Source organism: Sminthopsis crassicaudata, chromosome 3 (genome assembly GCF_048593235.1).
Source record: "Sminthopsis crassicaudata isolate SCR6 chromosome 3, ASM4859323v1, whole genome shotgun sequence".
NCBI lineage: Eukaryota > Metazoa > Chordata > Mammalia > Dasyuromorphia > Dasyuridae > Sminthopsis > Sminthopsis crassicaudata.
In genome coordinates, this window is record NC_133619.1 from 470,021,921 (window position 1) to 470,036,205 (window position 14,285).

A 14,285-nucleotide genomic window follows, 5' to 3' on the forward strand; every position below is an offset into this window, starting at 1 on the left:
TGAAAAGTTAAAACACTGATATCAAAAACAAAGAAAACAAAGTTAACCACAACCATAACCATAACCCCAAATATTATTTGGTTCTTAGCCAGTGAAGACTATTGTCTAGAGATGGGTCTCATAACTGGAACCTGCATGGGGATATCTAATATCTTATTGTTCCTAGTCTAATACCTTATTTGGGATAGAGTAAGTCTGATTTAGAGCTGTTCCAAGTTCTAGGTTCAACATGGAATAGTTGCCAAACATCAGCTATCCATCAGATTGTCCTATATATAACTACCTTGTCTGATGCCTTAAGACTATCTGATTCCTATAAACACTTAATTATTTTCCCACCGTAATTAATTTCAAAAAGTTAATTTCAAAAGTTTAGGAGGCCAGATTTCCCAAATACTCATTTCTCTAAATAATTTATAATGGCTCTCTACATAATGAGTAAATTTACTTGAAAACTTAAGATCTAAGCCTATTCAATCTCATTAGAGACATTGTTCTATGTTTTGCATAAAGTAGAACATTCTTCTGCATTTAATTTGTGTTAAGTTTTAGTGGTATTCTCTAATTTTAGTATCATGAAATTAGTAAAGAACTTCATATTTTTCATAATTTTATAGACTTAAATCCTAACATATCATACATTATAAATGCTATAGGATGTATGAAAGGAGTAGATTGACCCAATAACTGCTTGGTCAGTTGGAATAAAATGATTCACCTAGTTCTTGTTTTTTTTTTTTATCCTTTAAAGAATAAAGTGGAAAGCTAACTCTACTAGAGAAAAATGGTTATGAGGTATCCTAGATGCTAAGTAAAAAATGAATTATATAAGTTGTAATTTTCACCCCTTTCTCTTATATGCAAGTTTATATGCATGCAAGTGTGTGTATAAAGACACGGGAGGTAATACAGCAAGAAATCATTTTTTCTCTAGTATGATTGGGAAAGTAAAAAGGCTATACACATCCCAGAGCTTTCCAAATAACATTCCTAAATCATGAATCTGACAATGCCATGTACCACCTTGCTCAAAAAGTGGCTCCCTTTTGCCTCTTAGATACTAAGTACAAACTCCTATAAGCCTTTTAAAATTCTTCTCCATATGGATTAAGGACTGAATATAGAGCTGTGAAGACCTGAGTTCAGATTTGGTCCAGATGCTTACTACCTGTGCAGTCACTTAACTTCAGTTTTCCTCAGTTTTCTAATCTGTAAAATCAGAGAACTTAATTTGCGGTTCAGAAAAATTATAGAAACAGGCCTCTGTGGTACCTTCTAGCTCTAAATTTATGATTCTAGGATCTATTTATTCCACATTTATTCCATATTACTCTTCTTCCTTAGTTTACATTCCAGATAATCTGGTCTACTTATTCCTCATATATGACAACTTCCTTTTTGTTTTCTTGTCCTTATCAAAATTCTTTACAGTACATCGTAGCTCTCTTTCCTCACCTCTGGTTTTTGGAATCCCTACCTTCCTTCCGAAATTGTTTAATCATTTTCTACCACACACAAAAAAGAATTTGCTAAATACTCCCTGCTCCCCAGATCTTAGTGCTTATCTCTCTATGATAAAGAAGTGACTTTAAATATATTGTATATTTACTTAGTAATAATTGATAACAGCTAATATTTATGAAACACTTTTAAGGTTTGCAAATTATTTTTATATATTTTATCTTATTTGATTCACATTTTGACCTTGTATAGAAGGCACTATTATTATCCCTATTTTACAGATAAGGAAATAGAGGCTGAGAGAATTAGTGGTTGGTTTAGCTAGACTCTGAGACAGAATTCAGCTCAGGTCTTCCTAATTTTAAGTCTAGAACTCTATATGTTATGCTTCTTATATATGTGTGAATATTTCTTTCAGTAGAATGTAAACACCTCGAGGGCAGAGATATTTGTTTTTTGTCTTTACCTCATCATAATCAAACAGAATACTTAGAAAGCAGAATCTTTTTTTTTTTTTTTTTTTTTTAAACTCCAGGTACAGTGGACTGAATTAGAAAAGAATATTTTAGTCAAGATAGAGGAATGTCAGAATTAAAATAGCTTGATTACAGCTATGGTGGACAGGGAAGGGCAGAGGCACTGACTTATATATGCAGCATTTATTTCCTAAAAAAGCTGTTTCAATTTTTGATTTCCTTCATAGACTAATTATACACTATTTCAAAGTACGATTCTTTTTGTACAGCAAAATAACTGTTTGGACATGCATATATGTATATATACACACACATAGTATTTAATTTATACTTTAGAAAACTTTTTTGTTTTAAATCGCTAGTATTTAGTACATTAGATTAAGACAATGCTACCATTATGGAGCAGTATTTATAAATTAAAGGCTTAGTCCTTCTTTTGAGGAATGAGAAGGGTGAGATGGGAGGAGGGAGGAGTAATAAATCTATGAAACTGACAGGATATGACTCAAGACAGGATATGATCATAATCACTAGAGAGAAATTTCTGTCACCAAGGGAACAGTAAGAATTAAGACAGTTCCTATATTAAGATATTGCTATTAGATACAAACAAATTAACTGATTTATATAATTTGCAAATATTTACTTCTTCAAATGCCTACAGACATGTATGGCTTTTGAATGTGGATATTTATTTTGTTGACGCATTTATACTAGGTATTTCTATAATTTTATTTTTGAAGAAAATTTTTTTTTATTAATTTTTATAATTATAACATTTTCTTTGACAGTACATATGCATAAGTAACTTACATCAACTGATGCTGAGTGAAATGAGCAGAACTAGGAGATCATTATACACTTCAACAATGATACTGTATGAGGATGCATTCTGATGGAAGTGGATATCTTCAAAATAGAGAAGAGCTAATCCAATTCCAGTTGATCAATGATGGACAGAATCAGCTACACCCAGAAAAGGAACACTGGGAAATGAGTGTAAACTATGAGCATTGTTTTTTTTTTGTTTTGTTTTTTTTTTTTTATTTTGTTTTGTTTCTCTTCCCAGATTATTTTTACCTTCCGAATACAATCCTTCCTTTGCAACAACAACAAAATTCGGTTCTGCACATATATATTGTACCTAGGATATGCTATAAGATATTTAATATGTATGGGAATGCCTGCCATCTAGGGGAGGGGGTGGAGGGAAGGAGGGGAAAAATTCGGAACAGAAGGGAGTACAAGGGATAATGTTGTAAAAATAAAAAATAAAAAAAATTTACCTATTTCTATAATTAAAAAAAATTTGCTAGTTACCATTTATATAAGCTATGTTAGTTTTTTTTTTTTTTTTTTTTTTTTTAAAGACTGCAAACACTGCAGGACCACGAAAAGCACTATGCATCTATGATAACATGGCTTAAAAAATTAAGTCAACAGAATGCTTCACTGGATATTTCCCCCCCTAATTTATATAATTTGATTTTGTTGGAAACTTTTAAACAATAATCAAATCTAATGCTTTAGCCCAAATACAAATAAAGTAGAGGAAATCAATTTAACATAGTAAAAAAATACTATAATAAACTCTGAATTATAAAAAAGAAGTCTGAGTCTTTTCAATGAAGGGGAAGGAGAGAATTTCAAACTCACTTTTAAAAATGAATGTAAAAATCATTTTTACATGTAATTGGAGGTAAAAATAAAATCTTAAAATTAAAAAAAAAAGCTTGAAGAAATTATTTTAAAGCCCTTGAAAATTAAAAATGATTTTTAATGAGCAAATAAACCGACAGTTGTTAGGGTAATCTTGAAAACTCTTTTTTTCTTTATACCCATGAGAAGTTAAATTTTTTTATATTGCTTTCTCAAACAGGTGAATAATCAAATTAAATTTTTTGTTCCAGATAATTCTTATTCCTTGCTGATTGAAAGCACTACATAATTACAGTAGCCATATGAATATATGTATGAATACATATATATATACATACCATCAATATAGATTTAATTTTAAATCTGTTATACAGCAGCTTTTTACTCATCAAGGTCATATTTTGATGACTCCACAAACTCAGATAAATCAGGTGTTAAACAGACTAATTTCTGAGGAACTTAGAAATGCTCTCATCTGTAGGCCTCAGCATATCTCATTATTTATTGCCAAAGAAACGAATGATTAATTTTGTCATCATTGCTCTGTGTTTTTTTTCCTCCTGCAGAAATTGCCAGCCCTTTCCTGCAATGCCTGATCAAACCTATTTAAACTGATGTCTTTGAACATAGATAGGAAGGAGTTTGTTATTTTGGGGACCTTAATAACATTGTTTCGTTGTAATATTATGGAGGAGAAATAAAAGCTTAAATAACACCTGACAATCAACATAATTTATCAAAATTCAGAGGATATTTTTCATGCTCTTATTGATAACTAAAGAAACATCTTCACTGAGACTTCCTTGGCTAGATTAAATTTTACTATACAATGACTGCCAAAAATCTCTTAGAAATCATTTTCTTACTAGTTAACTTGCTATGTGAAAATATGGAACATCAAAATCATATCAGTTTTTAAAAAGGAAAATGGAAAAAAACTACAAGTTTTTAGATTTTTATTAAGCACATTCTAAGACCAGAGGCAAAAAGTATATCAAAACACCCCAAATCTTTCTCATATTACAATCTCATAAATTATTCAGCTAATTAGTATTGCAGCGAATTTTAAAACCCCATCAATAATAAAGTATTTTCTAACAGATGTAAACTACAAGTTTTAATATTGTAATATATAAGAAATACCTGAGAAGTAACATTTTAGAAATGTTTTTATAATTTTATTTCATAATTTTAAAATTTTACTGATAAAATGACACCTTAACCATTTCTTTTAACAGGAAACTTACTAATTATCATCTCTCTCTTGTAAAAGAGAAGGGTTACTAATGTCACTGTAGTTAGTTCATAGCTAGATATTCTTATTTCTTCTTTAACTTAAGATATAATGCTTTAAAAAGGAAGAAAGGGAAAGTGGATTAAATCATTTTAATGGAGGATTTAGTCACATTAAGACAACCAAAGTGGTATGATCTATTTTACTTTAATCTAGGATTCTTCTCTTGCTATCTGATGGAGACTAATGGCAGGAAATGACTGACAAATATATCAAGCTCTAGTGGGGTTTGTTTTATAAAGTAGATTTATGGTTATGTAAATAGTTTATGCTTAAACAATTCCAGACAGCTTTCTGAGGTTTCACACAACTTGTTCAAAATCAAGAAAGTTAAAACCACTGAGTGAAATATATTCAACAATAAAGAAGGCTTCCTTTATTTAAAAGAAAAAGTATAATTTTTGTTGTTATCATTATCATGATGAAGATGGTTCTGACCAAAAAAAAAAATTGTATCATTAGATTGGTTCAGACTTAAGTCTATAATGCCACTTTTGGTAATTATTCCCAGAATTTATCATACTGTCTTATCCTATTGCTTTTTCAAACTAGATCTGAAAATCTGTCTAGGAAGCTTTTGGTAATGCACTTTCTTTACCAATGAAGGTAGTATCTTTATGAAATTTTGCCTTAGACAATTGTCCAGGGCACTGAAAGATTGGTGACTTTCTCAGGGTAACACAGCTAAGTGTCAGAGATGGGCCTTGAACCAGGTCTTTTTGTTTCTATGGCCAGCTTTCTATCTACCACTCAAAGCCATTCAGTCTGTAATAGATACTTAAACATTTTCAGAGTTGAATATAAATTCTAATATCTGTAAAGATCTCAAGCCCAGAGGCAACAAGATAAATTTTATTTATTCCTGGAAACTCAGATTTCATAGATATTCTATTTCCACATATCACCCATTACTTTTAGGAAGAGGGAATACTTATTCTGTCACTAACAGATTCTCTCCCCTACCCAACTTCCTTTAATATACTCATAGAAAGCAAAGGACATAATTGATATGTTAATACAGTGCAAAGAAATGCTGCACCGATATACACCAATGGGAAATAGGAAAGATCCTTTTTTGACTGAATTGGATGGAAAGCCTGGCCATTTAGGTAAAATTAGATACAATCCAGATGACCCCTTCAAAAGCAGATCTCATTAGATTTGAAAAGTCTTCATTTTTACTACTTCAAAGAGTGGTTCCCCTGGGAGCAGAAAAGAGCATACTCTGCCTCAAGAGAGAACTAGTCTTGACAGAGGGGTGCTAATCTGTGGAGTAGGGCAGACCTTAAGAGTTGAAGTTCTGCCCTTTAGAAACATTACTCCCAAAGGAAAACAGCATGAGGACTTCAGGAGAGAGAGGACTTCAGAAGAGAAAGGCCTTGAAAAACTGGAAGAGTGAGTGCCTCAATGCTACTCTAAATTTGTGTCCTTTTTTCTGTGGATTTGGGGATAGTATGCATCAAGTTTCTGTGAAGTATTTTTTTTTTCCCCTATAAAAGATTATTAAAAGCCTTTGTTGTGAGTTAGTTGTCCCTACTGACTAGCTGATTGATAAAGGTAAATTTATTCATGGGTACCTTAATAATGTGGGTACCTTACAACCAGGGGTAAAGCTTGAACTAGAGTGTTAAATTTCCAATGAATTTATATCTTTCAGTGTGATTCCCTCCATGGAAATCAGCAAACTAAAATTCTGGGCTTGATTTATTGTTCTGTTGACTGTCTAGACTTATAAAAGTGATAGAAGAAAAATGTTAATAATGTAGATTAAATTTAAAAGTGTGATATGTATGCCTGGTTTTTTTTTTTTTTGGGGGGGGTTGTTAAACATTTATCAGCATACCAATACGCAGTATTCCTGCAAAGAGTATCCCACAAGGATACTAAATATAAATATGTATACTCTGACTAACTATATTTCACACCAAAACATTTGGGTGCAAAGAGAAAAACCCAAATCAGTAATCTGGATGTTCTCTCTCAACAGATAAAGATTTCTACTGAAATCTCAAAATCCACCTACTCCAGAATGCTCTGCTACTTCACCCTCACTGACTAAAAGTGTTCTAGTACTTTCTGGACAAATCCTGGGGCTTATTTAATGAAGGAAAAACATCTCTGGTTCCCTTTGTTGATATTTGCTGAGCAACATATTTTTACTCAACATAAAAAAGAATCTCCTAAAAATCTTGGCCATGAAAAAAAGGTGACTTGGAGTGCCTTAAGATGAGCCACTTGGAAGTCTTCAAAAAGGCAGATTAGGCTAGTGGGAAGAAGGCTGAACTTTAAATAAAGATCTGATTTCAAAATCTGCCTTAAGATATTTACCAGCTCTAGTACTCTAGTACTCAACTTCCATTAGCCTCAGCTTACCTTATCTGTAAATTAAAGATAACAGTAGCACATATCTTTCAGATTTGTTATACCAAATTACATGGCAAAAATATAAATTAATTTGCAAACCTTGAGGTGCTATAAATATCAATTATTATGATGAATATTATTAATTATAGGAAAGGCTACAGGAGCACATGGTAGGAAAGATGTAGGAATCTTGGCTTAAAAGTATGCTATACATATACTTTTAGTAAAGAGAGTCAGCTGGGGAAGTTGTGTGGGGAATTTTGTTTCAGTTAGGTATTAGACTAGATGACCTCTGAGGTGCCTTCCAACTTTGAAATTGTATAAAAGTGACCTATTCCCTTAAAATTCTTATAATTGTAAGTACTTATTACATTTTGTCATATAACACATTTTTGTACATGTCTCATTCTCCCTCTTGTATTATAAAGTTTTTGAGAACTACATCTATGTCTGTTTCACCCAGTATTCCTAAAACCTGGTATAGGAGTTTATACACAGTAGGTACTTAATATTTATTTTATTGAATAATCCACAATTCAAAAATTTTCATCTTTGATTTCACTGAGGGGGACCCAATTTAGTATAAATTAACATTTGAATTATGGTATTTATGTTAACAAGCTTATATCAAGTGGATAAATGTATTAGGTACACGATGCTTTATGCTATAAAGATAAAAATAAAATTTTCCTTCCCTTAAAGAGCTCCCATATTGGGAGAGCCAAAAAGTCAAGCATTTTGCATATACTTTAAGTATACAAAATCAATATAAGAGAATATTTATGGGAGGCTATGGGAGAAGGGTCAGAAAAGAGTAGATGGAAAAGATGGTGAAGGAAATGGGATTTCAAGAGGTAGAAGGGGGGCATACTAAGCGTGAAAGAAGGACAGTGTACAAGTCTGGAAGTGGGAGATGAGTGCTGTAAATAAGAAACAGCAAGAATAATGTACAAAACATAAAGAGAAATAATGTACAATAATAAAGTTAGGTAAAAAAGGGCCAAGTTTTGCTGAGTTTTAAAATGAAAGATAAGAATGTTTATATTTGATTCTAAAGTCAAGTTTATTAAGTTGAGGAATAATATCACACCTAAAATTGCTTTGACAATGACTTGGATGATGGATAAAGAGAAGACTGGAGGTACTTCTGGGTACATATGCTACTAATGAAGAAGTAATTCCAAGAGAAAGAACTGCAGGGCCTACTTTAATGAATAGATAAAAGTTACTTCTGATTAGAAAGTGCCTTTTAGATTATTCATAAGATTAAATACTTTAAAAGTTGATCCTTTAAATTGGTTAAACATGTCCTTTGCAATACCATTCTGCTATTAAATTTTCCAGACAACTCTTTCTTTCAATAAGTAAATAGCACAAATCCACTTACATTCTAAAATATGAATTTGGGTTATTTGTGTTAGGATATTTACTGATGCTCTGAAGCTATTAAAATAAGTTATATGCCTGAATATTGTACAAGGCTAATTTTATGATCCTGAATATTTTAGTGAGCATTTCTTTTTGTTACAAGTAACTGTTTACTATGCAATTCTATCAAAGATATAAATGTCATTGCATTAAATCTATCTTTGTGATATGATTTATAAACAGATGCTCCATTTGGAATTTTATTCTACTCTGGATTCAGCAAATCTTTAAGTATTTACAATGTGCAAGACACATTCATAGTACTAATAATACAAAGAAAGCAAAACAGTCTTACCCTCAAAGAGCTCTAACATCCACCAAATATATAAAAACTGACATAAAGAAAAAATACAAACAAGTAAGTGTGAGCACAAATAAAGCAACAAAATTGAATTTACTGAATATTGAAGGTATATGGGATACGTGCATAAGAATATGAGAGATGGAAATGTATATCTTTTTCCTGAAAACATATATTTGTTTATGTATATACATCCATGCATACACATATCTCTTGCATGTATATATGACATAAATAAGTAACAACAAGCCTAAACTAAGCTCATTAAAGCATTAAAAATGGGTTTAATAAGCATCTAGACAATATAAGTGTATCCAAGGTTTTTGATTGGACAACAATGAGTACATATTCTGCCATGGTGGTAGATGTTGACATATGATATCTGCAAAGTACAGGAGAGAAGTTTCTAGCTTTAGTTTCTCAAGCTCTAAGAGAGTCTCTAATGAAATTTTCTAATAATGAATTATGTCAATATTTGTGACTTATTAAAGAAAAATGCCACAGACTGAAAGAATTTCTGAGTTACTAGAAGTAGAGAGGTTTTGATGCTAAACCCCAAATTGAAAAAAAGTAAAAAATCTTTGGCATTTGACTAACTTGAGAAAATCTGTTAATGCCAACAAAATTATGAATTCCCAACCATAGTTAGACACAAATAAATTGAAACATTTTTACATCACAGGTATAATTACCAACCATATTCTGCAGCAGCTTTGAGCAAGGCTTCAGCATGAGTGGAACCAAAAGCATTGCGAACAAATCTTCTCCGTCTACGCAGATCATCTTCCCAATAATCTAAGCGCCAGAAATCATGCAGTTGGCTAGAAAGTGGAAATAAAATCCCACAACATTAAATATAATATTTATAAAAATGAATAATTTTAAAAAATGTTATTTCTTCAAAATTTAGGATTTTCTATTTTTTTCATTAGTCAAATTCAACAAATTTACAAATATCATGCAAACATTTGTGTGCAATTTCCCCCCCAAATTTATATTAATATATATTTTATTCTACTATTTTGTCATTAAAGCATTCAACTGTTTTCTTCAAAATGCACTTACTACTATTAAAAATATAACCAGTGTGAGATCAATAACAAATGTAGCATCAAATTACAAATATTAATGGCACAACCTGTTTTGTTTTATAGTGTTTTAACAAGGCTTATAAATCATAGGCTAAACCTCAGTACAAATAGTTTGCAATTTAATGACTGTGGTCCCTGAGTAGACTGAACTTAGAAGTATAAAATATTGCCCACTTGAATTTTGTGGAGCTATGATTAAAATAATGTGCTGAAATATTCATTGAAATAATTCCCCGCTGCCCCAGGAACCTGAAAAAGTGCAATTTTATTCATTATTAATAATACTGAATTAGCACTGCACAAAAATTCCAGCATGTGGTAATTGTCTTGGTAAATTATTATTCTAATGCTAACAGAGTCTTTGGATGATTTTATAGCTTCCAGCTAATACAAACCATTAACAACCACGACCATCATCAGGTTACAATGCCTTTTAACATTCAAAGCCAATATTAAAGGGCTATGAAATACTCTAAAAACTACAATCAATCTATATCCAATTGAACACCTGAGTCAGTGTCATCATTTTGATCTTCAAATAAAAGTAAAGAACCAGTTTCCTGAAAGCCAAGACTTAGGAATATATGTTTTTGTCTAATTTTCTAGATATCTTGCATAAGAACCATTTATACTTGTCAATTTTTTCTATGCTTTGTTAATATTGGTTTCAAGAAAGCATACTAAATTTCTAGCCAGTCAATCAATAAACATTTATTAAATGCTTTCCTACAAGTCCCAAACACTGTATTAAAATATATGTCCTGAATGATTTTGGGCTTCAGAGTTCAATTTGTAATATTTATGCTGAAAATGTGGAGGAAAACAATTCTTTATCTGAATAATAACAGGCGATATGTGAATGTAAACCAAAATAACTAATCTCAGAAATGTTACAATTTTAGTTCGTGAAAGCTTACTTTATATCATTTGAAGACAAATTTTAAAATTATAAAGGACTGTAAAAATATTAAAGACAACTTTGTGTAATTATAAGGATTTGATATACAATGTACTGCTGTACATTAAATTTGTTACTTTTTAAAGTTATGACAGAATCAGCAATGTTACAGCTTTCAAAGGATTTTACAAAGTCATTCTAATTTACTTGTTACATATGAATTTAAGCTTTAAAATATCCTTTTGCATGTAGTTTGAAAATAAAAAGCTATTTAAAAATAAAAATAAAATATTATCATTTTTAATTTTGTGACTTATGTTTCCTTTCACAAATGATCAAACATAAATTAATCCTGACATTATTTATTTGTTTTGTTTTTTCCTGAGGCTGGGGTTAAGTGACTTGCCCAGGGTCACACAGCTAGGAAGTGTTAAGTGTCTGAGACCAGATTTGAACTCGGGTCCTCCTGAATTCAGGGCTGGTGCTCTATCCACTGCACCACCTAGCTGCCCCCATTATTCTTTAAATAGAATCTATTCTTCCAGACACAATGTACAGGGACATTCTTGGCTACATTGAATAGTTAAGTAATGTCAACAGAATTTATAAACAGTTTTTAGTGCAGTTAAATGATAATAAGATAGTTACATCTCCTAAAGGGGGATCCTAAGCAGGCATATTTAGATAAAACAATCTACACCAGACTGAATATTATAGTAATATTTTAATTAAGATATGTGCATATACATATTTTAAATACATAAACAATTGAGCTTTAAAAGCCCATGCTTTTTATGTTGTGATGTCACTTTCTTATATGATCCATCTGTAACATTTGATATTTTCTCCTCTATAGGTTTTGTGAAACTATTCTTTCCTGGTTCAGTTTCTACCTGTCTAATAGTTGGTTCTCTGCTGGATCACTTAATTGTGGGTGTCCTTCAAAATTTTGTCCTGAATTATCTTCTCCCTCTATTCTTCCTCATCTCTCATGGATTTAATTATGACTTCTCGATAGATGAGACACAGGTCTATGTGTCTGATCTCAGTCTTTCCCATGGTATGACATCACCAATTGACTATTGAAAATTTCAAACTACATGAGTTGGAAATATTTCAAAATAGGAAAAGAGAGAAGAAAAGTTATATGTAGTGATGTGGGATATACAATTAAAATATCCAGTAGGAAATATCAACTGGGAAATGACTAAACAAATCATGGTATGTTATATATAATGAAATGCTATAGTTCTGTAAGAAATGATTGAAGTAGTTTCAGAGAAACCTGGCAAGAATTGTATGAACTGATAAAGAGTGAAATGAGAAGAACCAGAAGAACAAATTATGCTATAATAATACTGTGAAAAGAAGAATTATGAAAAACTTAAGAACTCTGATCAATGCAATGATTAACCATTATCCTGAAAGATCAATAATGCAGAATTAGGCTCATTTCCTGATAGAGAGGTTATAAGAGTAAATATGTAGAATGACTTTTTTTAAAATTTGTCCAGTATGTTAATTTATTTTTTCCTAAATATGAATGTGTGATTTCTTTTCAATTTCTGCTGAGATTCAGCCCTAGGCAAGAAAGAACCAGCACCTGCCAAAGGCAGTGGGGCAGGGATGCACTGTGCACTGGCTGCCAGCACTTGCAGAAGGGATAGCTGAAGTGACGCTAGAAGTACCATCCTTCATCCGACAATTAGAAGTGTTTACATTAATACTTCTCATTAAAAAAAAAAAAAAAAAAAAAAAAAAAAAAAAAAAAAGTGGTAAAGCAGAACCTATCCATAGAAACTTACAATGGGAATAGGGAAGACCAGGGTTCATTTTCAGAGGAAGACACTGAAGTTAAAAAAAAAAAGCTTATTCTACTTCAAAAAGTGATATTAAAGGGTTTCCTACCCAGAAAGAATTTATAGAAGAGCTCAAAAAAGAATTAAAAATTAAATGAGAGACACTGAGGAAAAACTTAAAAAAAAAAATCCAACCCCAAACAAACAAAAAACCATCAAGAAAAATAAGATTATGAAAAAATAAATTTAACCAACTAAAAAAGGAGACACAGAGTCTAAAGATGAAAATGACTCTTTGAAAATTAGAACTAGGCAAGAGTAAGCCAGTGGAGTTATATAAGAGCAAGAAATAACAATACAATATAAACAATACAACATAAAAATGAAATAAAACAATATAAGGAATTAAAAAGCAGAACAAAAAACCCTGAACAGATTGAAGAACAAATCAAGAAAAGAAAATATAAGAATAGTTGGACTACCTGAAAGCTGTGACCAAAGAAATAATTTTGACACAATAATGCAAAAAATTAATCTAAGAAAATTGTTCTGGAGTGATAGAACATGAGGGGAAAGCAGAAATAGAAAAAAAAATCCATTGATTATCATCTCAAAGAAATCCTTTGTGGAAAGCACATAGGAATATTATTGCCAAATTTTGAAATGCCTAGATCAAAGAGAAAATTTTGCAAGAAACAGGAAAAAACAATTAATATACACTGGAGCTACAATTAGAATTGCATAGGACTTAGCAGCAGCCACAATAAAAGACTGCAGGTCCTGGAATCATATATACTGTCAATCAAAAGAACTAAGCCTGAAAACAACAATATATTCAGAAAAATTATCCATAATATTGAATGAAAAAAAGGACATTCAATGAACTTGTAGATTTTCAGGACTTTCTCTTAACCAAATCTGAACTCAATAGATAATTTAATATATATGAGCCAGTATCAAAGATCAAGTTTCAGGAAACTTAACATGGACAAATTGTTTTTTACATGGAAATGTATACCCTATGTTTAAGAACTGATATCAGCAACTGGGTGGCTCAAAAGAAAGATTGGGGTGGAGTTGAGCATAATCTGACTTTAAAAAAGCAAAACTGCTTAGAAAAAAAAAATGTTACATAAATGAGATACAGAGGAGGAATAGACACAGAGGCATTTAAGGGGAGAGGAGGACTTGTAGTTCTGATATCATACTCACTTTGGAAATGGATAAAATAGGCAACAACTGCATATATATTCTGAAGGGTATAGCACCCTCCAAAATCTATACAAAAGTAAAGAGGAAGGGATGGGCAGAATAGGAAGCAAAAAGTGGGTGAAGAAGACAAGGGAGGGATCCATGGGTGGGGTGAGATTAAGTAATAGCAAGGTAAGTTAAGAAGCAGAATTAAAGCAGAAGAATTAGCAAGGACAGGAAAGAAGAGATATACACAAACATTGCAATAATTTTTAGATGAAATCAAACTTAAGATTCAATCAAGAGAGAAATCTACATTATAT

At 31.3% G+C, this 14,285-nt stretch overlaps 1 protein-coding gene across 1 annotated transcript in view; it reads right to left on the reverse strand.

Moving 5' to 3' along the window:
* NBEA (neurobeachin) overlaps positions 1-14,285 on the reverse strand; it is a 699,286-nt gene that overhangs the window by 240,595 nt on the left and 444,406 nt on the right. Inside the window, 1 exon segment of the mRNA XM_074303499.1 lies at positions 9,680-9,804. Within this exon segment, the coding sequence (XP_074159600.1) occupies positions 9,680-9,804 (125 nt within the window).